The 23,296-nt window shown below is 47.0% G+C and overlaps 1 protein-coding gene across 11 annotated transcripts in view; it reads right to left on the bottom strand.

The window, feature by feature from the left end:
* ubap2l (ubiquitin associated protein 2-like) overlaps positions 1-23,296 on the bottom strand; it is a 76,423-nt gene that overhangs the window by 35,141 nt on the left and 17,986 nt on the right. For 5 of the 11 annotated variants that reach the window (XM_067975955.1, XM_067975957.1, XM_067975965.1 and 2 more), the window contains exons 4-12: positions 22,100-22,210; positions 20,683-20,851; positions 19,584-19,673; positions 18,884-18,926; positions 15,873-16,006; positions 13,754-13,813; positions 9,281-9,333; positions 7,435-7,509; positions 2,447-2,532 (exon numbers count right to left, since the gene is read on the bottom strand). In XM_067975955.1, the coding sequence (XP_067832056.1) occupies positions 2,447-2,532; positions 7,435-7,509; positions 9,281-9,333; positions 13,754-13,813; positions 15,873-16,006; positions 18,884-18,926; positions 19,584-19,673; positions 20,683-20,851; positions 22,100-22,210 (821 nt within the window). The remainder of the gene's footprint in view (positions 1-2,446; positions 2,533-7,434; positions 7,510-9,280; positions 9,334-13,753; positions 13,814-15,872; positions 16,007-18,883; positions 18,927-19,583; positions 19,674-20,682; positions 20,852-22,099; positions 22,211-23,296) is intronic. The other 6 variants (XM_067975958.1, XM_067975962.1, XM_067975959.1 and 3 more) reach the window with 6 other exon arrangements.

Below are 23,296 nucleotides of genomic sequence, written 5' to 3' on the forward strand. Positions count from 1 at the left end.
GCTAGATAAACGTATGAGGGAGAAAGGAATAGAAGGATATGCTGATTGGGTTAGATGAGGAGGGGTGGGAGGAGGCTTGTGTGGAGCATAAACACCGGCATTGGCCAGTTGGGAAAAAAATTCTTGGACAACACAACAGAAAAAAAGTTAGATGAACTGTAAGGTAACAGAAAGCCAGGGAATTTTTCAATCTGGTTCTCATCCAATATCCACTTTCCAACAAAGGCCACTGCCTATCCATCAGGAAATAGAACCCTGGCTGTTTTCTCCCTTCCTTAGCCTGGGGCGGAGGTCGATTCTAGTGTCGATAGTGAGATCAACACAGAGGGTAGAACGGAGCCTGGGACCTCTCTGGCATGCACGGTTCAGCTGCACAGTACCCTTGGCAACAGAGCTATGGTGGAAGGGATACAGGTTCAATCCCCCATGCAGAGTCACCGACCTTGGTTACGTCAGCCGCCAGAGCCATGTGGAGGGGAGGCACTCCCCCACAACCAGCCAGTTAAGACAGAACACTGGCTGAAGCCTTGGCGTTGGATGCCAACATAACCTGCCCACCACTGTCAGGTCACCAGACAGGGAGGGGGCGAGAAACACAGTTTATGTGGTTTCTAAACGTGTGCTGCTCAAGTGGAAGTTTACTCAAGTCATGTTTGCCAAAGTTTAGTAAAACTCAGCACATCCTGGAACATACACAATCACAAGAGGAGCAGTGAACTGACATTAATGACCTATATTTGGTTAGCAAGTATCACAAATTCAGTTTTGCCAATTTGTCTTCCACTCCTGAAAAGTCTCACCCCAGTTTACTAATGCCTCTTAGGGCCTCGCCCCTCTCCTCGCTGCTACTTCCTTCAGCCCCAAGTCCCAGCTCACATCCTCTGCTCTTCGTGTTCTAGCCACCCGAGTGTTGAATTAGATTCAACACACCGTGTCCTCATGCCCAAACAACCACTGCTGTGACAGGTGAGAAATTCCTAGAGTGCAGTCACCCACCCATTAACACCGGGAATTCCCTGCAGCACAAATCTGCATCACAGCAAGTGCACCGATCTCACCCTAACAAGTGAGCTCCTAAACAAACGTGTAACGGGCCCTGAAGCAAGGCAGATTATAATTCCTAACGTTCAACAGTACAGCCTCTCCGATTCAAAAGTTACAGTGCCTACAGTACACAGAATTTACAGCACCGAAAGAGGCCATTCGTGCTCCACAAGAGCCTCCTCCCACCCAACGTCATCTAACCCGATCGACATATCCTTCTATTCCTTTCTTCCTCGTACTTATCTAGCTTCCCCTTAAATGCATCAAACCAGTCCAACAGGATGGGTAAAGGTTTTCAGTTGTCAAGCAATGTAAAGCTTGATGTTTTAAGTTAACTGTAGTCGGTCAATACAACAACTGTACTCAACCTAGAATCAACTGCGTGTAACAGAGCAACGAGGGATGGGCAATAAATGTGGCAGTACCAACATCACCCACCAGAGAGCAAACAGGTCAGTCGTTACTCCAGTACACTTTGGACAATATTATGAAGCTCAGACATTGGCAGGCAGCTAGCTTAAACATCGATGCCTCACTTAACCAATCTTCCATTATAGTGCTTCCGAAGTGAAATTGGAAGGAGATTGATTTAATTATGGGAATTCTTTTTTTAAAAAAATATAAGACTTTAAACAGAAGCCCCATCTGCCTGTTCAGGCGTCGCAAGATCCCGTGCCATTATTGAAGGAGGCCCAAGAGAGTTCGCTCAGTGTCCAGGCCAACATTTATCCTTCAAGCAACACCATCGAAAACAGATAAACTGGTTTTCCATCCATTTGCTGTTGGTGGGACTTCACTGAAAATTGACTGCTCCGTTTCCCTATATAACGACCACACTTCAAAAGTAATTAATTGGCTGTGAAATGCTTTGAAACAGCCAAAGAACATGAAAGGTGCTATATAAATGCACATTCTTCCGTTCCCCTACATGTGTATCATGGCGTTGTACGAGAGATGTTTTAGCTGTTGAATTAGGTGGGGGGGGTTGCACAGTGGCGACAGAAACTAAATCTATCTCACATATTTGTTGGTGGTTAAGAGGGTCAGTTTAGTTATCTCTTTTAAAGTTTTCTTTCCTCCAGTGTGAACAGTCCGACTTCTCTTGCTCTTCCACACCTCTTCAAAGCCACAGCAAATTAACCTGATGACTTGGCAAGCGAGATGAACTCCCTCCCAAAACCTGGATCAAACGGCAATAGAATGCTCACAAAAGCCACATTTATAACCTGAAACAGCTTTACCTGGCAACGATTTAAAAGTATAGTTTTAGATTCAGTTATCCTGACAACTGGGTTTTAAAAACTTAGCTGAGATTCTCACACCTGCTGCCAGGCTAAAAGTAATTTTTGGTGGTTGTAACGTAGAACGTTTACCAGAATTATTACGAGCGCACACCACGTACCTCTGACCTGCTGTGATTGTCACAGTCTCGTTTCCCAAAGGTAGAGGTCCAACATTGGAGGAGGTAAAAATCTTCGTCTCTGACAGCTGAAGGAGGAAAGTCAATTTTGGTCTTTAGTCACACGAGAGAGAGGGGGTAAAAAAATTTTAAAAATCATTTTTAAGCAGTTAAAATGGCCAGCTGGCAAGTTCTCTGTATTCCATAACCTGATGCCATCACAGGCCCCTCAAAACGTGGCTCTATAAATACGCCATCAGGTTACGGCGACCTGCTCCTGGAGACAGGGGGAGAAGCTGGATCATCTTGTTGGCACTTGACTACAATGTTAACAGTTTGCAATATTACACAGCACCCATGGAAATGTGGGAAAAGACAAACACACACACACACACACACACACACACACACACACACGTTAAGAGAATCAATAAATAATTAGTTACGCCACTGAAAACTGACGGGCGAATTTGAGGGCAACATTCACCCAACATTAATAGACGCCCATTTTTAAAAATTGGCTGAGATCTTTAATATCGTATTTATTTGAAGAACGCATGCACACTCAGGTTGGACAACCCGTTCATCATTACTGCTGTAAATCAGAATTATGCACAGCCCATAGAGTCAAGAACACCACAGTCTAACTCCCTATATCCGGTGAAACACAGCTTTTCAGATTATTAGCAGAATGAACCACTTTCTATTTTGGGCACCCAATGTAATCAAACACGCCCAGGTAAAATGTTTGGACATGGCCTCCAGTGCGGGGCGGTGGCCGGATTCCAGCACTGACCCACAGCACCACCGACTGCGTCCTGTTTACCTCACCTCCGCCATGCTGGTGTAGAGCGTTGCTGTTCTGCCCCTATCTGCTGCTGAACAGCAGCACAGGTACAAGTCACCCCAACAGGTTCCCATTCACAGGAGGTATCTACCCTGGAGACCCACGTACCCAGTTGCTGGATGCCTTCTGCGACTGGTGGGCACTGCATGGAATTTTCTGTTTTGACCGCAACTGAAATTTTTTTGTTTTTTCATTTAACTACTGAAGTTGAAAATCACTGTAGGTGGATCACCCCCTGAAATTTTAATGGTATTTAAAAGGGAGGTGGTGACTTTCAAAAATGAATTGGATAAATACTCGAAGGGAAAAAATTTGCAGGGCTACGAGGAAAGAGCGGGGGACTGGGACTAACTGGATTGTTCTTACGAGCCGGCATGGGCTCGATGGGCCGAATGGCCTCCTTCCTCTGTGCTGTAACCGTTCTGTGATTCTACTTGGTGCATCGGCTTTCCCTCCTGTTCCAACAAGATGCGTTACATTACAGTACAGTATTATAGCTCAGAAGTGTTATTTCTCACTAAAACTCTTTCCTTCCCCCCCCCCCCCCCCCCCCCCCACGACTGCACCCCTGCTCTCAGTGAAGGCAACAGCTGGTCTGTTGCAGCAAAGGGTCTCGCTCTCTCGCTCCCCACCCCATTCTTGCCTGATCTTTGATCAACCTTTTGGTCACTTGTCCTAATAACTCTACGTGGCTCGGTGTCAAATTTTGTTTGATAACGCCCGTGAAGCGCCTTGGGAGGTTTTACTATGTTGAAGGCACCATATAAATGCAAGTTGTTGTTGATCTCCCTGCTCCGTCCCTGCTGCTATGTTCACTAGCTCAGTGACAACGAGTTTCCACCAGGATTCAATCTTTTTAAAAAAATATGTAAGGTAAAATTGTTCTCATTGGACAGCAATTCCTGTCACGAGCCATAGATCATTGGATTGAAATCACCTGCTTTAGCCACAACGTGACAAACGCCCAATGCTAGAGCCCAAACAGGACAAAAAAAGGCTAGGTACAACATATTTGGGACGGTGTTCAACGGACTCTAAACCACTTGAGCTTTGGCCTCAGGGCTTCATGTGGACACCAACCCTCCCCCTCACGTTACTATACTGTAATCATTTCCAGCTAGCCCTTTGTCTCTAATAAATTTCAACCCAACTTTTCTCCCCTCCTCAAAGCAATGGCTCTGACTGGAGTGCAGTTCCATGGATACCAGCAATCTTGTTGAAAGTGGGTCAGCCTACATAGCAACTGCTGGCAGACTATCCCACCGTGGTTTGGGCAGGGGTCAGTGGGTGGGATCAGAGCTCTCTCCTCGCCCAACGTTCCCACATGCATCTCAACTGTGGCTCAGCGCGTAGCACTCTCGTCTCAAGGTCAGAAGGTCATGGGTTCAAATCCCACTCCAGGGACTTGAGCACAAAATCTAGGCTGATTCTTCAGTGCAGTGCTGCACTGCACTGTCAGGGGAACCGTCTGCCTGCTCGGGTGGATGTAAAAGATCCCATGGCACTATCTGAAGCGGAGCAGGATGGTGTCCTCAATCAATGCAGCTGAATCAACTGACCATTCACCTCGTGGTTTGTGGGATCCTGCTGTGCGCAAATTGGCTACAAAACAAGTGACTGCACTTTAAGAGTAATGGAGTGGTGAGTGCACGAGGGGCTGAAGCAATTTGACCATTATGTGCACACAAAGGAATGGCGGCACAGGGTCTAATAATTTAGACCATGGTGCTAGGCCCCAGTGTCCATCTCACCATGTTTAGTGGGGAACTCCGTAAACCATGGGAGACGCGCAGATGCTGAAAGAAAAATGGGGGTCTCTGCTGCAGCCATGCTTTGGACGCCTGGCACATCGAGCCTCAGCGTGCCCATGGCCAAATGGGACCCCGTCTACTGGCAGCTGGCTGCACTCCCCCAAACGCTGTAGTAAGATGTGACCCTTATATCCCACCATCAAATTGGCAGGAGAATAATCCTATTTAAGGGTGTGGGTCGTACAAAAAGGAATCAGCAGCATTGAAGGATTCCAAGAGTACAGGGCAATATCTAGTTTCTAGCAACATGGCCTCCTTTCTTCTTTCCCTCCCACCCCCAACTCACTGTACAGGCGACTCGCCCCCAGGTCTCTCCCTACCATGCTCTGAGAGTAGCTTCTTTTCCACCTCCTCCCCGACTCTCACTGAGCTTCTAGATTCTTGCTGGAGTGCAGTTCTACAGCCAACAGTCACAAGACCCAACCGGCCATTCTTCAGGTGTTAGCCCAGCAGGATATTCGAACATGGGAGGGAAGAGATACATCACAGGCTGATTTTGTACTCACCGCACAGACTGGGTAGAACTCAGCAGCAGGATCCCAAACCTTTTTTTCTGCCTCCTCCCTAACCTTTGTGGCGGGGGGGCGGGTGGGCAGCAGCCATGGCTCAGCGGGAAACATGCTCATCCCTGAGTCAGAAGGTCGTGGGTTCAAGTCTCCACTCCAGAGACCTGACCCCATGGGCAACGAGGGAGTGCTGCACTGTCGGAGGTGCTGTCTTTCGGATGAGACGTTAAACTAAGGCCCCATCTGCCCCCTCAGGTGTGCGAAGAAACCACGGCACTATTTTGAAGAAGGAGCAGGTGTCCTGGCCAATATTTAGCCCTCAACCAACATCACTAAAACAGATTATCTGGTCATTGTCACATTGCTATTTGTGGGATCTTGCTGTGTGCAAATTGGCTGCTGTGTTCCCCAACATTATAACAGTGACAACATTTCAAAAAGTACTTCATTGGCTGTAAAGCATTTGGGACGTCCTGAATTCGTGAAAGGCGCGATATAAATACAAGCTCTCTCTCTCTGGCTAAACATCATGCCACTAGGTGTATTTACCCTCAAGACCATCAGCGGGATGTTTTTAAAGCCAATTTAAAGTTCAATTTAGTTTACATATAGTGAACATAAGAAATAGGAGCAGGAGTAGGCCATACAGCTCCTCGAGCCTGCTCCAAGATCACGGCTGATCTTCCACCTCAAATCCACTTTCCCGCCCGATCCCTATCTCGTTTGATTCCTTTAGTGTCCAAAAACCTATTGACGTCAATCTTGAATATACTCAACAACTGAGCATCCACAGCCCTCTGGGTTAGAGAATTCCAAAGATTCACCACCTTCTGAGCGAAGAAATTTTTCCTCATCTCAGTCCTAAATGGCCGACCCCAGGTGCACACAAAGGAATGGCGGCACAGGGTCTAATAATTTAGACCGTGATGTTAGGCCCCAGCCAGTATCCAACTCGCCACGATTAGCCTTGAACTCCGCATTACATCGCGTCTACAGCATAGAAACAGGCCATTCAGCCCAACTGGTCCATGCTGGCGTTTATGCTCCACACGAGACTCCTTCCGCTCCTCCATCTTCCCCTATCAGCATATCCTTCTATTCCTTTCTCCCTCATGTGATAATCTAACTTCCTCTTAAATGCATCTACACTATTCGTCTCAACTACCCCGTGATAGGGAGTGCCACATTCTAACCACTCTGATTGAGGAGAAACTTTTTCAATTTCCCATTGGATTTATTAGGGACTCTCATATTTATGGCATCTAGTTTTGGACTCCCACACAAGTAAAAATATTTTTTCTACGTCTACCCTACCAAACTCTTCCATCAGAGAGCCCCAGTCTGTTCAGCTTGTCCTGATAAGTATATCCTCTCAGTTCTGCTATCATCCATATGAATCTTTATTGCACCTTCTCCAGTGCCTTTATATCCTTTTATATAGAAACATAGAAAATAGGAGCAAAAGTAGGCCATTCGGGCCTGCTCCGCCATTCAAAATGATCATGGCTGATCGTCTAACTCAGTACCCCGTTCCCGCTTTTTCCCCTTAGCATTAAGAAATATATCTGTCTCCTTCTTGAATACATCTAATGACTTGGCCTCCACTGCCTTCTGTGGTAGAGAATTCCATATTCCACATAATATGGAGACCAGACCTGTTCACAGTTCTCCAAGTGTGGTCTAAACAAAGTCCTATACAAGTTTAATATAACTTCTCTGCTTTTCAATTCTATCCCTCTTGAGATGAACTCCAGTGCTTGGTTTGCTATATATTTGATATGGTTTATATATTTTAAAAAATGATGAGAGATTAGAAGTTACTCCTACCTGATAGCAGCCATTAACTGCTTTGGGAGGATTCCTTTTGTCATCGGGAGTCAGGAAGGTGGTACCTGGTGCTGGCTGAAATACATGGGAAACTAGAAATATCAACACAGGAGGGCTCTTTGTATTAGGAGATTGCACAAATAGAATCGTTTGTGGCTCAAAACATTTAGCAGCCACCCCGCAACTCATGAGGAAACCAAACAAAATGCAACACCGGGCACAGGACTCCCACTTTCCTAGATTTTCAGCCAGCAGCAGGCAGCCTTCCGACATCAGCTGGCAACAGAAGGCCACCGATGATCTCTCCACTTAAAACAGCTGCTATCGGGTAATCGGAAAAGTAACAGGTGAAACTTAACCGTATAAACAAAAGCAATGCTACGAAACAGATATCCGAGAAGCATTTAGTGGACTAAATGGAGCTTCTAATAAAACTAACCCCCCCCACCAACCTCCGCCCCTGCTGTATTGCCTGGTGTGGCACAGAGCCACACGCACCAGGGAGGTACAAGCCTCAACCCTGTTCTAAGCAAAGTTAGCTCATCTATGTGCTGTGGGGTGCCACAATTGACCAGAGTCCCTGAGTAGGCAGAGGGCTGGGGAAAGAAATTGAGCCTGGATTTCAGATCTGTATCAAATGACCATGAATCCCCACCCACCCCCCCATCCCACTGGAATGTGCGTGTACGTGGGCTTGAGCACGGACAGGATTTGGCTTGGCCCGAGATGGTACCCCCCACGTCCACCGAACGCTCGCTGTCCAGGCTCGCACATGAACGGCAACGATCAGAGGTCTGTCATTGCCTTCAAGACAGGGGGAGGGGGCCGAAAAAAAAGTGTGGGGGCGGGTAGGGGAAAAGAAAACCCTCCAAGAACAAAAATCATAAATTAGAGCTCTCAACAAAAAAGTCATGACGAACAACCTGACAGCTTGCAAGATGGCAAGTGTCACCTTCGAGACCACAGAGAGGTTCCACCTGGACAAGTGTCACTCAAATCAGGCTGTCAGACCCTGGTTTTAAGTGCTGCTCGTTCGGGGGTGGGGTGGTCTTACTTGTTGGGACTGGTGGGCAGATTTCAAGACACTGGCCGGCCCCCAACCCCCCAACCCTGACAGGCATTTTAAAAATTGGTTGATAAGATGGCAGTGCTCGCTGAAAAGTAGGGGGTAGGCGCAAAGTGCAAAACCGGGAGGAAAGGAGAAGAGGAGGGAAGTCAAAATAAGGAGGAAGGATTGGGGTGGGGGGTGAGGGGGGAGAAAAAGGGAGGCGTGGCAGTCTTGTGGACTTGGGTCCAGTTGCACCTAAAGACACTTTTACCTACTGCACCATCAAATGATGTGAGAATCACAGGCTGCCAAATCCACTCCCGTGTAAGTGACACGACCGCAGGCTGCAAGAACCCACTTGTACGCGGATTTCATGATCGGCGACCCTCTTGGCTAACCAGGCGGAATCAGGTTTGGCATGTCAGTGCGCCTGGACGCAAAGCAGCTCAACAAGCACGCCAGCGCGGCTTGGCATCATGTTCTTTGGCCTGCCCACTGCGCATGAGTCACAGCACCACGTCCCCTCACCTGCCTCCGGGTCTACACGGAGGTCAGAATAAGGCAGCGGTCGGGGAGTAGGAGGCAGCGGCTGGTACTCAGACTCCCTGAACCCTAAAAAGGTAAAAGTGCCTTAAGAATGCAACGATGGATCACTCGTCAGTCAGAGATTAAGACCTTAATTCCAGTGCTTACTAAGAGTTGCATTACTTTAACAATTCTGTTTATATTTAAACCTACATTACATCCATGAAAAGTAACTTTTAAAGGCACGTCACAACAGCCAGTTTAAATACTTACATCTTCACTCCAGTCATCTGTGCCCCACTCCTCTGTCGCAGTCCGCCAAGCACCTACAATTGAAAGAGTTTTAGTTAATATTGCCAAGTCTCAATGTCAGTAGATTCCCTGCCTTAGGAACCATACCATGAGTGCAAAACCCCCAAAAGTTTTATTTCTGAACAAGGAGGGAGCAGGTCTACGAATTACGGGTTAATCCCACATTATTAGCGGCCACTTTCTTCGATCTGTCCAGTGATTTGAACCTGGGGCGGTCTCAATCCCGTGGGATCGGACCTACCGCACGAAACTCACTGTGCTGAATTGGCAATCTTACTCAAGGGGCCACAGAAGTGGGGAAAATAGGGGAAGCTGGGGAAAATTATCACACCGTTACAGTAGGGGATGCTTTTCTGAGGCTGGGGCAGTGGAAGGAGTTTTACTGTGTGTCTGTGTACTTACTATACCCCTGACCTGGGAGTGCTCAATACTGACAGGACACCAACATGAAAAGTGTTACAGCCTTCATTTTAATGAGCACAATATTCACCAAAAAAAATTGGTCAGACATAATTTTAAATACAGCACAGTAATTTTTAGAAAATAATGTTTCTCTGGGTGAAACCTCAACACTCTATTTCCCAGACCTCCATTAGTATTGCTCTGGTACCAGCTACACTGAGATGCAAAAAAACAAATGGGCCTCAAATTCCCCTTCCTTCCCCGTGGGGAGGGCTCTCCATTCAATCGCTCTCTCCCCTCCCTCTTTTTCCCACCCCCCCCCCCCCAAACTCCTGTCCAGTATAGTTGAACGTAGGAACCTCCTAGTGCCCACTGAAGAAAAAAAAAGGCAAGGAGCAGGTTCCTAGCAGCGCAGAGGGCCTCAGGAGGCATGGATGGGGTAGGGATGGTTTACAAGAGGGGGCTGGGACGCAAAAGGAAAATCTATACGAACAGAAACCGTTCCTAAAAAAAAAATCATATTTTTTAAAAAAACAGTATTGGGTTAAAAGGAACTAAATTAAAATGTTACTTTAGTTAAAGATCACAAGGTTCAAGTTGGATTGAGGAAAGGCTGCAAGAAAATTGAATCATTGGAGGTAGATTAAGAACTAATCTGAAGTTGGGAATGCTGCAAACTGCAGTAACCTTTCTACAGTGCTTATCACATACAAACTTTAAACTAGGAGAGGCAAAAAAAGGGAGGAGGAGAGGCAAAAAAAGGGAGGAGGAGAGGCAAAAAAAGGGAGGAGGAGAGGCAAAAAAAGGGAGGAGGAGAGGCAAAAAAAGGGAGGAGGAGAGGCAAAAAAAGGGAGGAGGAGAGGCAAAAAAAGGGAGGAGGAGAGGCAAAAAAGGGAGGAGGAGAGGCAAAAAAAGGGGGGAGGAGAGGCAAAAAAAGGGAGGAGGAGAGGCAAAAAAAGGGAGGAGGAGAGGCAAAAAAAGGGAGGAGGAGAGGCAAAAAAAGGGAGGAGGAGAGGCAAAAAAAGGGAGGAGGAGAGGCAAAAAAAGGGAGGAGGAGAGGCAAAAAAAGGGAGGAGGAGAGGCAAAAAAAGGGAGGAGGAGAGGCAAAAAAAGGGAGGAGGAGAGGCAAAAAAAGGGAGGAGGAGAGGCAAAAAAAGGGAGGAGGAGAGGCAAAAAAAGGGAGGAGGAGAGGCAAAAAAAGGGAGGAGGAGAGGCAAAAAAAGGGAGGAGGAGAGGCAAAAAAAGGGAGGAGGAGAGGCAAAAAAAGGGAGGAGGAGAGGCAAAAAAAGGGAGGAGGAGAGGCAAAAAAAGGGAGGAGGAGAGGCAAAAAAAGGGAGGAGGAGAGGCAAAAAAAGGGAGGAGGAGAGGCAAAAAAAGGGAGGAGGAGAGGCAAAAAAAGGGAGGAGAGGCAAAAAAAGGGAGGAGAGGCAAAAAAAGGGAGGAGAGGCAAAAAAAGGGAGGAGGAGAGGCAAAAAAAGGGAGGAGGAGAGGCAAAAAAAGGGAGGAGGAGAGGCAAAAAAAGGGAGGAGGAGAGGCAAAAAAAGGGAGGAGGAGAGGCAAAAAAAGGGAGGAGGAGAGGCAAAAAAAGGGAGGAGGAGAGGCAAAAAAAGGGAGGAGGAGAGGCAAAAAAAGGGAGGAGGAGAGGCAAAAAAAGGGAGGAGGAGAGGCAAAAAAAGGGAGGAGGAGAGGCAAAAAAAGGGAGGAGGAGAGGCAAAAAAAGGGAGGAGGAGAGGCAAAAAAAGGGAGGAGGAGAGGCAAAAAAAGGGAGGAGGAGAGGCAAAAAAAGGGAGGAGGAGAGGCAAAAAAAGGGAGGAGGAGAGGCAAAAAAAGGGAGGAGGAGAGGCAAAAAAAGGGAGGAGGAGAGGCAAAAAAAGGGAGGAGGAGAGGCAAAAAAAGGGAGGAGGAGAGGCAAAAAAAGGGAGGAGGAGAGGCAAAAAAAGGGAGGAGGAGAGGCAAAAAAAGGGAGGAGGAGAGGCAAAAAAAGGGAGGAGGAGGCGCAAAAAAAGGGAGGAGGAGGCGCAAAAAAAGGGAGGAGGAGGCGCAAAAAAAGGGAGGAGGAGGCGCAAAAAAAGGGAGGAGGAGGCGCAAAAAAAGGGAGGAGGAGGCGCAAAAAAAGGGAGGAGGAGGCGCAAAAAAAGGGAGGAGGAGAGGCAAAAAAAGGGAGGAGGAGAGGCAAAAAAAGGGAGGAGGAGAGGCAAAAAAAGGGAGGAGGAGAGGCAAAAAAAGGGAGGAGAGGCAAAAAAAGGGAGGAGGAGGCGCAAAAAAAGGGAGGAGGAGGAGAGGCAAAAAAAGGGAGGAGAGGCAAAAAAAGGGAGGAGGAGGAGAGGCAAAAAAAGGGAGGAGGAGAGGCAAAAAAAGGGAGGAGGAGAGGCAAAAAAAGGGAGGAGGAGAGGCAAAAAAAGGGAGGAGAGAAAAACGCAAATACAAGCCTAGTTGCAGTCTCTACACCAGCACGGAAATTGCATTCAAGTGTCATATCCCATAATATGTACAAGACAGTGAATTTCATTGCAACCTTTGATGGTGGTGGGGGTGCACAGTGCTACGAGATATGGATTCCCTGATCCAAGCTGGTGTTTTAGGGCAGAGGGGGAGGAGGACACGAGCGCTGACCGGCTGTTTGCCCACAAGAAAAGGGGACGAATCTATTTAACAGCAAGTGATCCCAGGCCGTTGAGTGGATTTCCCAACAGACCGTTCAGAAGGCCTAGTTCACCCATTTATGCGGAGTTAGTGAATGGCATAGAACGATACAGCACAGGCAGCCACTCAGCCCACTGTGTCTCTTTGAAGGAGCTATCCAATTAGTCTTACTCCCCTGCCCTTTCCCTGTCACCCTGCAAATTTTTCCCCTTCAAGTATTTATCCCATTCGCTTTTGAAAGTTATTTAACATGTCAGTTGAGATGTAGGGGAAACAGAAGGTATTTCACATTTGCCTTCTTTCACATCATTAATACAGCAGACTACCCTTCTTTGCTACTTTCCTGCTCTCCTGGAATATCCCCCCTTCCAATCAGGCTTTAGTCACTGGGACAATGCCAGGACCTTGTCCAAAAGTATCATTCTTTATGTGCGAGTCTACGCAGGCAGGCTATTTGAGTGTGTAGGGCTGCACAGTGGAGTCTGAGGCAGTCCTCACCAGAGATCCACGTACACACAAGCACTTCCCCAGCAGAGATCCCTGGATAGCCATCGGGAGCAGGAACCCGGGTCCAATTTTTTTTCCCCCTCTTCCCAGGCTCAGGGACAGTGAAGCCAGCTGTAGCACCCCGACTAAGATTAGTCAGCTCAGTGCAGACTGGGCATCAAACCTGGAAACACAGTCTCTGCACAGCCCAGTACACAGAGGCAAATTTAGTCCCAGTGCAAACAAAAGTTACCAAGCAGTAGCACAGTCAACTGTTAGTCTGTACCTGTCTTGTATATATCATAGATAGAGGCAGGGAGAAGGAGAGCGAGCAAGCATATAGGACAGCTGTGACACCATCAACGGGCTCTGAAGGACTGCGGAAAACGCTTGAGCTCCACTCGTGGCTTGGGCAGGTCCTTTGAACGCCTTTTGATTGTATCACAGCCTCAGAACAAGCATCCAATGATTCAGTACAAACAGAAGTAGAAAATAACCATTATACTGTAACTTCTAGTGTTCATGAAAGATGCACAGCACTACAGAACTAAACAGTGAGGATATATCCACAGATAACAGCATTAACATATTTGAAATATCTGGGGACATTGAGTGCAACTGGATTAACCCGTATGTTTTTGATTTCACTGTACCCACTCAAACTGGAATTCATTAAGACAGCCATCAAGACTGTAATATCAGTGAGAAACAACTTCTAAAACACTTCCATAAGTTACAGAGTTCATTAGTTTTTTTTTAAAAGTTTTTTTTTAAAAAGTAAAAAAAAAGGCACGATTGTCTAGAAACAAACTTAAAGACAAGGTAGGTTAGGACAAAGCAACTTAAGCAATAGGATGGGACGCGTTAAAAAGGCATCCGCAGTGGTCAGAGGGTTAAGCATACCAGGCACAGTTTCAAATTTTCTAGGGCAACTAGCCCCGTCGCCCCCAGTGAATTGAAGCCCTGGAAAGGAGAAACAAAAAGAAAAAAAAGAAAGAGAGACAATTGATGTAACTCAGGGTTAGTTTTAGAAGGAGGTAGCATTTGCAAAATGCCCCCCTTTTCTTTTTTTTAAAAAAATAAAACAGTGTACCTGTGGATATCCATTGAAAACAACGCACAAACCAGTAAACATTTAAATCAACCGCAAGCATGGGATGACGTTGCAGAACAGGAGTCGTGTGGCACTGCCCCTCCACCACCCCCATCCCCCTCCCCCAACTCCCTCGGCAGTGAGATATCGCCCGAGCGATCTCTCGCAGGGGCAAGTTCTCTCTCGCGGCAGCCGAGACCTGGGGGACAGGAGAGGGGAAGCCACCAGTCAGGACATCCTGGGGCATTTGGTCATCTCAGAGGAGCAAGGCTCATCAGCAATTGCCAGGAACTTGCTGCGAGTCTCGTTACCTCCCCAAGCTGGCGGACTGTAACACTGCGCAGAAGCCAAACAAATACACCACCCAATTTTTTTTTTTTTTAAAAAGTGCATAGCGACAGACTAAAAAAAAAACACTGGACTTCAGCAGGGTGCGAATCACTCACTCAGCAAAGAGTGGGCTGGTAGAGCCACATTTTACTAAGTCCAGTTTAAACATTACAGTCGCTTTGATTAGTGGAGAGCGAAGGAAATATTCGGATACGCCCATTTATCAAACAGGAAATGCAGCTCGGTCTGTACTGTGGCGAGGCTCAGGTAGCAGCACCGTTCAGGGACCGTGCTGTCTGCAGTGTGTAACACAACCAACAGCACTCCGAGTCGGAGAGTTCCAAAGTCAAGCCGATCCCGAGGTGGGATCCAAGACAGAACATCCCGGCCAACATTATCTTTGTACCACGACAGTATAACATCTCGCTTATTAAGCCCTGGTAGACAAGTTCAATTTTCTCCGCAAATAGTCTGAATACTCATTTCTATTACAAGAATGTTTTACTATTTTAATACAAAATTTAACCATTGAATCCAACAGTTTTAAATCCAAGTGAAGGGGATAGCATTTTAAACCCCAAACTGCTTCCTTAAGTCAAAGTTATCTTGCTCCCTCTGCCCTCCACTCCCCAATGTATCATTTTCTCCCCTCCTGAAGGTGCTGACACAGTTTCACAGGCACCAGCAGCCCTCAAGTACCTCGCCCATTCTGCACGGGTGAGCCTAGGCAGCAGGGGGGTCTGGCTACCTGACCATGGAGGGCATCCCCACCCTGCCCTCAACCAACATCCACACATGCCCACTCTCTGGGCAGTATCAGGAATGCACTACGGTCGGTGCTGCAGAAGGACCAGGGCATCAGTGAAGCCCGGGGGAATTGTGCTGTCTGCAGCACACAGCAAGTAAGGCAGCAACACAGCCAACAGCTGGATCAGCGGCTAACAGTCAGGAGCAGAGATACTTGCTAATTTGCTCCTTCCAAGTCGAGGGAGGAATGGCTGCACCCCAAAACCTGGCTCAGAAACCAGTGCACAGATCAGAGAACAAAACCGGTCTCAATGACTCAGTAACGCTGGAATGCACGGCCTGAAAGGGTGGAGGAAGCAGATTCATTAATAACTTTCAAAAGGGAAATGGATAAATACTTGAAGGGGAACATTTTGCAGGACTATGGGGGGAAAAAGGGCAGGGGAGTGGGACTAATTGGATAGCTCTTTCAAAGAGCCGGCATAGCCACGTTGGGCCGAATGGCCTCCTGCTGCACTGTATCATTCTATGATTCTATTAACATGCTAGAGAGTGCATTTTACTCTCCAAGCCATCAGGGGGAGCTCATAGGAGATAAGGTGAAGCATGAGTTTGCTCCTGGACAGCAGAGAAACGTGAGCCATTCATGAACATTTCGGACTGCAGCACAATTCAGCAGGACACACTTCCCATTTAAACATTTCACTGTAATGACAGATTCACAAGTAGCCAGAAAGAGTTTCCTCTTTTCCAAAAAAAAAAGCTAATCGCAATCGGACATTTTCGCTAGCGTTTCTCACCACTGCTAAACCCAATTCTCACGCTCCACAAATTGATTGGCAAGCTGCTTACTTGTTCCGTCGTCGGGTTCGAAGCTGCCGGCGCTGTTCCACGCAGGGTTGGGGTTCCCGTAGTACTCGTCTGTGCTGGCGGGGTCCGTGTAATCAGCGGGATTAAACGTTCTGAAACACAAACGAACACAACACCTAATACAGACTCTCCCCGGAACTCCTCCCTCCCTCCCTCCCCACCCCACCAAACCGCACAATTAATTCAATGGCAGCAAAATGCATGGGGGCAGTAAGAGAGTCGCCTGTAAAATACAAAGGCTAGATGCTAACAAAGTGTTTCCTTTCTTGGGAGGGCTCACAAGAGGCAAGGAGAAATTTCCTTCACGCAGTGGGTTGCTGACGAATGCAATGCTTTGCCGCAGGGAACAGTCGAGGCTGGGACATTGGATCTTTTAAGGGAAAAAAAAAAATCGGAAAAATATTTGAGGCAGAGGAAGCACGGCCACGGGGAGAGAGCAGGGCAGTGGGATTGCTACAGCACAGAGCCGGCACAGGCACAATGGGCCGAATGGCCTCTTTCCGTGCTGCAAACTTTTATCACATTCTGTTGGATCCAGCAAGTACGTGTACACAACAGTCTTTTAAGAAGCGACTTCAAGAACTGTGATAACTGCAACTGACTCACATTTCCTCCTCCCTTCCACGTTTCACAACTCGCTGCGTTTAAAAAAAAAAATTCTCATCTCCTCTGGTTCTTCTGCCAATTATCTTAAATCGGAGTCCTCTGTTTACCGACCCTCCTGCAAGCAGGCCTTGCTCTAGTTATAAACAGCATCCCAGCGTTATCCTGTCACTTGATCTTCCCTGTTAGAAAGTGCCACCATGTGATAACACCACAGAGATTGCAACATTCAGTCAGGGTATCCAAAATATGGAGTGTTCAAATGCCACAGCAAGTTGTGAAGCCGAATTCACTAAAGCTGGTCACCAAAAATAGTGACCGTAAAACCTGCCACCCCTACCTGGTCTGGCCGTCATGTGACTTAATATCCCTTGTAGTGGCCCAGAACGCCACTCAGTTGTACAAACAACCTCATTGCCTTCTCATGAGCAATAAATGTAGCTTTGTCAGTGTCCCCCGCGAAAAATAAAAAGACTGGATCCAGCTCAGCTGTGATTAGGACAAGCAACATCCGACAAATCCTGGAGCACAATCTACTCCAAGTACTGTCCTTCTGCATTAACAAGCTCCAGGGGCAATTTCTCAATGGGATCTGATTTACAGCAAATCATTGCTGCAGTTTATGATGCTTCACCACCCACACTCCCCGTCCCGACTCATACTTCAGCCGTTACCTTTCAGGCAAGGTGCCGAGGGACTTGTGGAACTGTACCTCGGAAAGGCCACTGCCCTCAGAAGAGGAAGATGAAAATTCACTTTGCTCAGTCTGGGAGTCACTCAGCCTGCAATGAACACTGCCACAACTTCTTGCATACCTGAGGAGAGCTCAGGAGGCATCTGAACCACAAATCCCAGTGCAGACTTTAAGATATTGTGCTAGTGACAGCACATTGCAGAAATAATGTCACAAACACTGGAGATCTGCAAACCACAAACAACTTTTCCCAATGGACCAAACTCCTATTGTATTTACAAAAGCGTCAAAACACATCACACGTTAGAGGTCACAATTTGCAACACTTTGTTAAACTTTGTACCAGAGCAATAGTCAGATGACATCCACAAGTGCATTTACATCGGAAACTTGCAACACTTTCCTCATCACGGTCCGCTGATAACAGCCCCTATTGTTATCAACAGTATAACCACACACACACACACACACACACACACACATACATACACACACATACATACACACACATACATACACACACATACATACACACGTGTCTCTCTCTCTAGGAATATGAAACCATGGAATTCCCCAGGCCCCAGCGATTCCAGTTTGGAAGCCTATGCTGTAATTTAGTGGCTGCGAATATATCAGCTAAAGAATTCCAACCATCAGGATAAACAAAGCTACAATCCTGTCAACACCAAAGCGAAAAACACATTTCCACCCCGGCAAGATTTATCAGTCGGTTCAATTTAGCAACGTGCCTCGAAGCTGGGATGTCTTTAGGGCAGCTGCAGCAACTTGGTATCTTAAACCAACTCACCACATCCAATGGGGAAACGGTCAAACACAATGAAAAGGCAAATCTAGCAAGAACATTTGCTGCCAGTTTCTTTGTCTGAAGTTTATACAGCAAGTGACATAGAATGGTGGGGGGGGGGCGGGGGGGGGGGGGGGGGAAGAGGAATGTGGATCCTGCTTTTATCCCTCAACCATCACTAAAAGATTGTCTGGTCATTATCACATTGCTGTTTGTGGGATCCTGCTTTGCACAAATTGGTTGCCGCGCTTCCTACATTACAACAGTGGTCCTGCAATACAACACGTCCTGAGGTCGCGAAAGGCGCTATATAAATGCTAATTCATTCTTTCTTTATGCTGCTGATAAGCGGGAGCTGCTGCATCATTTTCTGGGTGCCACTCTGTCTTTTCACACAGGCAGTGTGTGCCCCAAGATGCCCTCGTGTGTCCTCTGCATTTACAACTATAAAGGGAAAAAAGCCATTGGACTAAATGCAGCTCATCTCTCAAGTACCCTGACACTTCAACTGAGGCTTATCACCCTAGCACCCCGACTATCCCAGGCTGGCATCTATGTTTTGAACTCCCCTAAAGTCTGCGACTCTATACCCTGTCTGGCACATTATTCCAGACGTGTATCGCCCTTTGTGTAAAGAAGTTCTTCCTCCTGACGCGTTTCACTGGTTTATATTTACGGCATAGAGTAGGTGGATAGTACACGGCATTTATATCTAGAAATTATAAAAAAAATTGTAAGTTAGCTTCTCAAACTGACCCCACCACCACCCAGTGTTAAATAAGCTTATTGTTGGCTGGCTTGAATACATAGGGATCCAGGCACACGGCTCAGCAGCTTAAACAGCACACACAGTTTAATGTCTGAAAGTTAGGTTCAAGAGAAGCAACTTACCCCATTCCTTGAGCAGAAAACCGTCCTCCTCTCCGACCCAAGCCTGATAGCAAAACAAGATTTAGAAAGGTTTCAGTTCACAGAATTGCATCGACGGGGTCAATTTTTAAACGCAAAGTTTTGTCCCTTTGTATCCTGAGGAAACCCTCATCAAATCACAAGCTCACATGGCTCCTAAGCTTCCACCTAGGTGTCTCTGCCCATATGCGGCTCACGCTGAGCAGTTAAGCCCTTGGTGTGGCACTGCACTAAGCCTCTGGTCAGCACTCCTCCTCTCCCCACTACGCCCCACAGGTGTTAAACACTCTAATCTCTGGTGCTTAAGTACGTGGCAACAAGATGCTACCGTGAATTCTTCAAAATTGATTCTTGGGCGTCGCTGGCAAGGCCAGTGTTTATTGCCCATTCCCTAGTTGACACTTGAGAAGGTGGTGGTGGGCCGCCTTCTTGAACCGTGTACTATCCACCTTGTGGTGAAGGTGCTCCCACAGTGCTGTTCGGGAGGGAGTTCTAGGTTATTAACCCAGCGACGATGAAGGAACGGCCGATATATGTCCAAGTCGGGATGTCGTGTGACTCGGAGGGTAACCTGGAGGTGGTGATGTTCTCATGCACCTGCTGCCCCTTGTCCTTCTAGGTGGTAGAAACTGTGGGTTTGGGAGGCGTTGTCGAGCGAAAGCTGTACTCTGAAGCTACTTACCTCTGCCTCTTCCCCGCCTGCCTCTCTCAGAGGTCCTGCCAAAGGTTCCACTACTCTTTGCTCCATCCAGCCCATTCTCCTGGCCCCGAACTGCGAAGGAGAGAAATCCAATTGAAGCATTATATTATCGACTGCTCTATAAACTAACAAGCACAGTCATTGCAAAATAAAGGAGCACCCTATACCATTGAAAACTCCCCCGGTGGCTCAGTAGGTAAATGAGACATTAAACCGAGGCCCCGTCTGCCCCCTCAGGCGGATGTAAAAGATCCCATGGCCACGATTGGAAGAAGAGCAGGGGAATTCTCCCGGGTGTCCTGACCAATATTTATCCCTCAGCCAACATCACTAGAACAGATGATCAGGTCAAATCACATTGTGGGAGTTTGCTGTACGTAAATTGGCTGCCGCGTTTCCTACATTACAACAGTGACTACACTTTGAAAGTACTTCATTGCCTGTAAAGCGCTTTTGGACATCCTGAGGTTGTGAAAGGCACGACAGAAATGCAAGATCTTTCTTCCTTTAACGTCCATATGTACAGGCAACCAAGACCGCAGTGTAACCTCAGACAATGCAGCATTCAGTATGGCGGGAGTGTTAACCTAGATACGTTCTCCACTACTGGCACTTGAACCCATGGCCATCTGGGGCTCTTTCTCTAGAAAAGAGACAGTTGAGGGGTGACCTAATGATCGGGTAGTTTTAGGGATGTTTCCACTAGTTGGGGGAAGAGTCCAAAACCAGGGGCCATAAATAAAAGATAGTCATTAATAAATCCAACAAGGAATTCAGAAGAAACTTCATTACCCAGAGAGTGGTGAGTATGTGGAACTCACTTCCACATGGGAGTGGTGAGGCGAATAACGCAGATGCATTTAAGGGGAAGCTAGATAAGCACACAAGGTAGAAAGGAACAGAAGGATATGCTGATAGGGTGAGATGAAGAGGGGTGGGAGAGGAGGCTCATGTGGAGCATGGGCATGGACCAGTTGGGCCGAATGAATTTTACAGCACAGAAACAGACCAATGTAATTCTATATAAAGTTGCGAATGCCTCACGAGGCAGCCTCAGGACTCTCGTCAATCGTGCACTTACACTCCCTGCCCCGGCTTGCTCCCCTTCCTCTCCTGCCTGCGCCCACGCGCCTTCGGCTGAATTCCCGGTCTCTGTCGCGCATTTCTTTGCCTTCTTCGTTTCCTTCCACCAGACCAGTTTCCTTCTGTCCTGCCAAGCTCTTTTTCTTCCCCACCATTTCCCAAGAATCCTGGGAAAATAAGAGGTGTAAATAAACGGATAGGCTGACCAACCATGATCACAAGAGACAGGTGCTGTCAATAAATAATCCCCTACACGGGGATGAATTCACACTCTTTCCCCATTCTCACTTATTCAGTTAGACAGATCAGATCTCCTTTCCCACTTGTCAGTGCGACATTCTGACGACTGAGACACAATTAAGTTCAACTTCAAGAAAACATGCATCATGGAGTCAATTGAAATTTTTTAGGATTCTAAAGCCACAATATCTTTTATGTTCCAGTTCTGAATTGGGCAGGCCAGGGAAGTGAGATCAAAGCAGGTATGTACAGAAGAAGCTGCTTTTACTGAATCTTAGCTGTAAGATATAATGTTAAAGTACAGCCATGCAGGGGTGGTGCTTTGGGTTCGAATCTGGCCCTTCAGCTCCAGGAAAAGGACTCAAATCCAGCTCAGGTCTGATGGCTGCAAAGGTCCTTCATGAATTGAGTTTCAGCAGTCTCGATTCAGTTCCTAGTGCGCTAAAGCCTGGAACACAAAATTGCTCTGAATGTAGCACCAAGTTGGCAATCTCACTCAGAGAGGCTACAGGATGAGAGGCATGGGGAAACGGAAAAACGTCAAGCTGGTCCAGGTGGATTAAGTACAGTCTTTGGGCTTGGCTGTGGTGCCCATCTGCTGAAAAGCCTGTAAACACTCAATGTAGAGACCAAAGGGAATGGTGATTGGTACCGGAGAGCTGCCAATGCCCATCACCCAGCACGAATTCAGGAAACTGGAAGTAGATCCTCTCCTGGGCATCTAGTAATACTTCCACAGGGAAGGAAAGTTAGCATTCCCAGTTGGAGTTATAGTACATGCCAAGATTTAGTCCACTGATCTGTAAAGCTCAGCAGTAGACTGGAGCATCAATGCATGGTCTCACACAAAGTAGAGGGACATTGTTTCACCCTCCTCCACCCATCCCCTGCTGGGCTCCTAATCTCAGACATACTATTGCAAAGTGGCAAAAAAAAACAGATTTATCCATGAGCAGCATTTTCATAGCCCCCAGCTGCAGCCTGCGAAAAGGCGGACCACTCTTGCTGGGCAAGGCATAGGGAGACCAAGGGAAACTGGGAACAGAACAGAAAGATTTAATGAACAAACCCACACACACACACACACACACAAACAGCAATGTCTCGAGTAATATACAATCCAAGCCATTTCCTCATTCTCTACTGTCCCCAAAAGTTATACATAAAAGCAGTACCGTATCTGGGTTTCCTTCCAGGAGTACATTGATGGCCCTGTTGACGTCGCCATTGCAATCGTGCAGAGCAATCATGCACTCATCCTGGTTCTTGCCTGTGATGTCAATCAGCTGCGGAACAGAAGAGGCAGCTCATCAGTCAGTTCACGTTACCTTTTGCACAGGCGCGAGCAGGAGTGACCAGTGAATCGCAGACTGCAATAATGCCGATGTACACTCAGTACAGGCCTTTGTGGAGGCAGGAGCCCCCCTCAAGTACAAATCTGCCCGAGAACAATTCAAACATTAACGGAGCTCACAGTTACTGAAAGCCCACAGGAACAGATGGCACGAGAAAAGGCTTCATCAGCCTGAGGCACTGGATGATACTCAGCGACCAGGGTACAGAAAGCCCATGGAGACGTCTACAGTTCTATTATCCTCCATACGTTTAGACGGTTTTATTCCCAAATGGGAGAATGATGCTCAAATGGATAAAGCGACGTTTCCCATCCCTTGGCACAAATACCGCTCCCAGGAAGTGTGCAAATTAATCTATTCTAACACACAATGGTTCCTAATCAGTTTTGTCAGAAAAAACTTATAGCATTGTGGAACTCAATCCTTAAATAGCAAAAAACTCTCAATCATAAAATTATACAGCACAGAAGGCGGCCATTTGGCCCATCATGTCTGTGCCGGCTCTTTGAAAGAGCTATCCAATTAATCCCACTCCCCTGCTCTTTCCCCATAGCCCTGCAAATTTCTCCTATTTAAGTATATATCCAATTCCCTTTTGAAAGTTACTATTCAATCTGCTTCCACCACCCACTCCAGATCATAACTTGCTGCGTAAAAGAATTGCCCCCCTGGATTTTTTGCCAATTATCTTAAATCTGTGTCCTCCGGTTACCGACCCATCTGCCAGTGGAAACAGTTTCTCCTTATTTACTCTATCAAAACCAGTCATAATTTTGAATGCCTCTATTGAATCTCCCCTTAACTTTCTTTGCCCTAAAAACAAACAGTCCCAGCTTCTCTAGTCTCCCAATATTATTGAAGTGCCTCACCCCTGGTACCATTTTGGTTAATCTCCACTGCACCCTCTCAATCTCATGTAATGAAATTCAAAAATTGACTTGTACAGTTATCATAAAACAGCAGCCTCTTTATATACTGCAACACACTTTGTTTTTCCGGGAAGACAATCATGAAAGG

Source organism: Heptranchias perlo, chromosome 44 (genome assembly GCF_035084215.1).
Source record: "Heptranchias perlo isolate sHepPer1 chromosome 44, sHepPer1.hap1, whole genome shotgun sequence".
Classification (NCBI taxonomy): Eukaryota; Metazoa; Chordata; class Chondrichthyes; order Hexanchiformes; family Hexanchidae; genus Heptranchias; species Heptranchias perlo.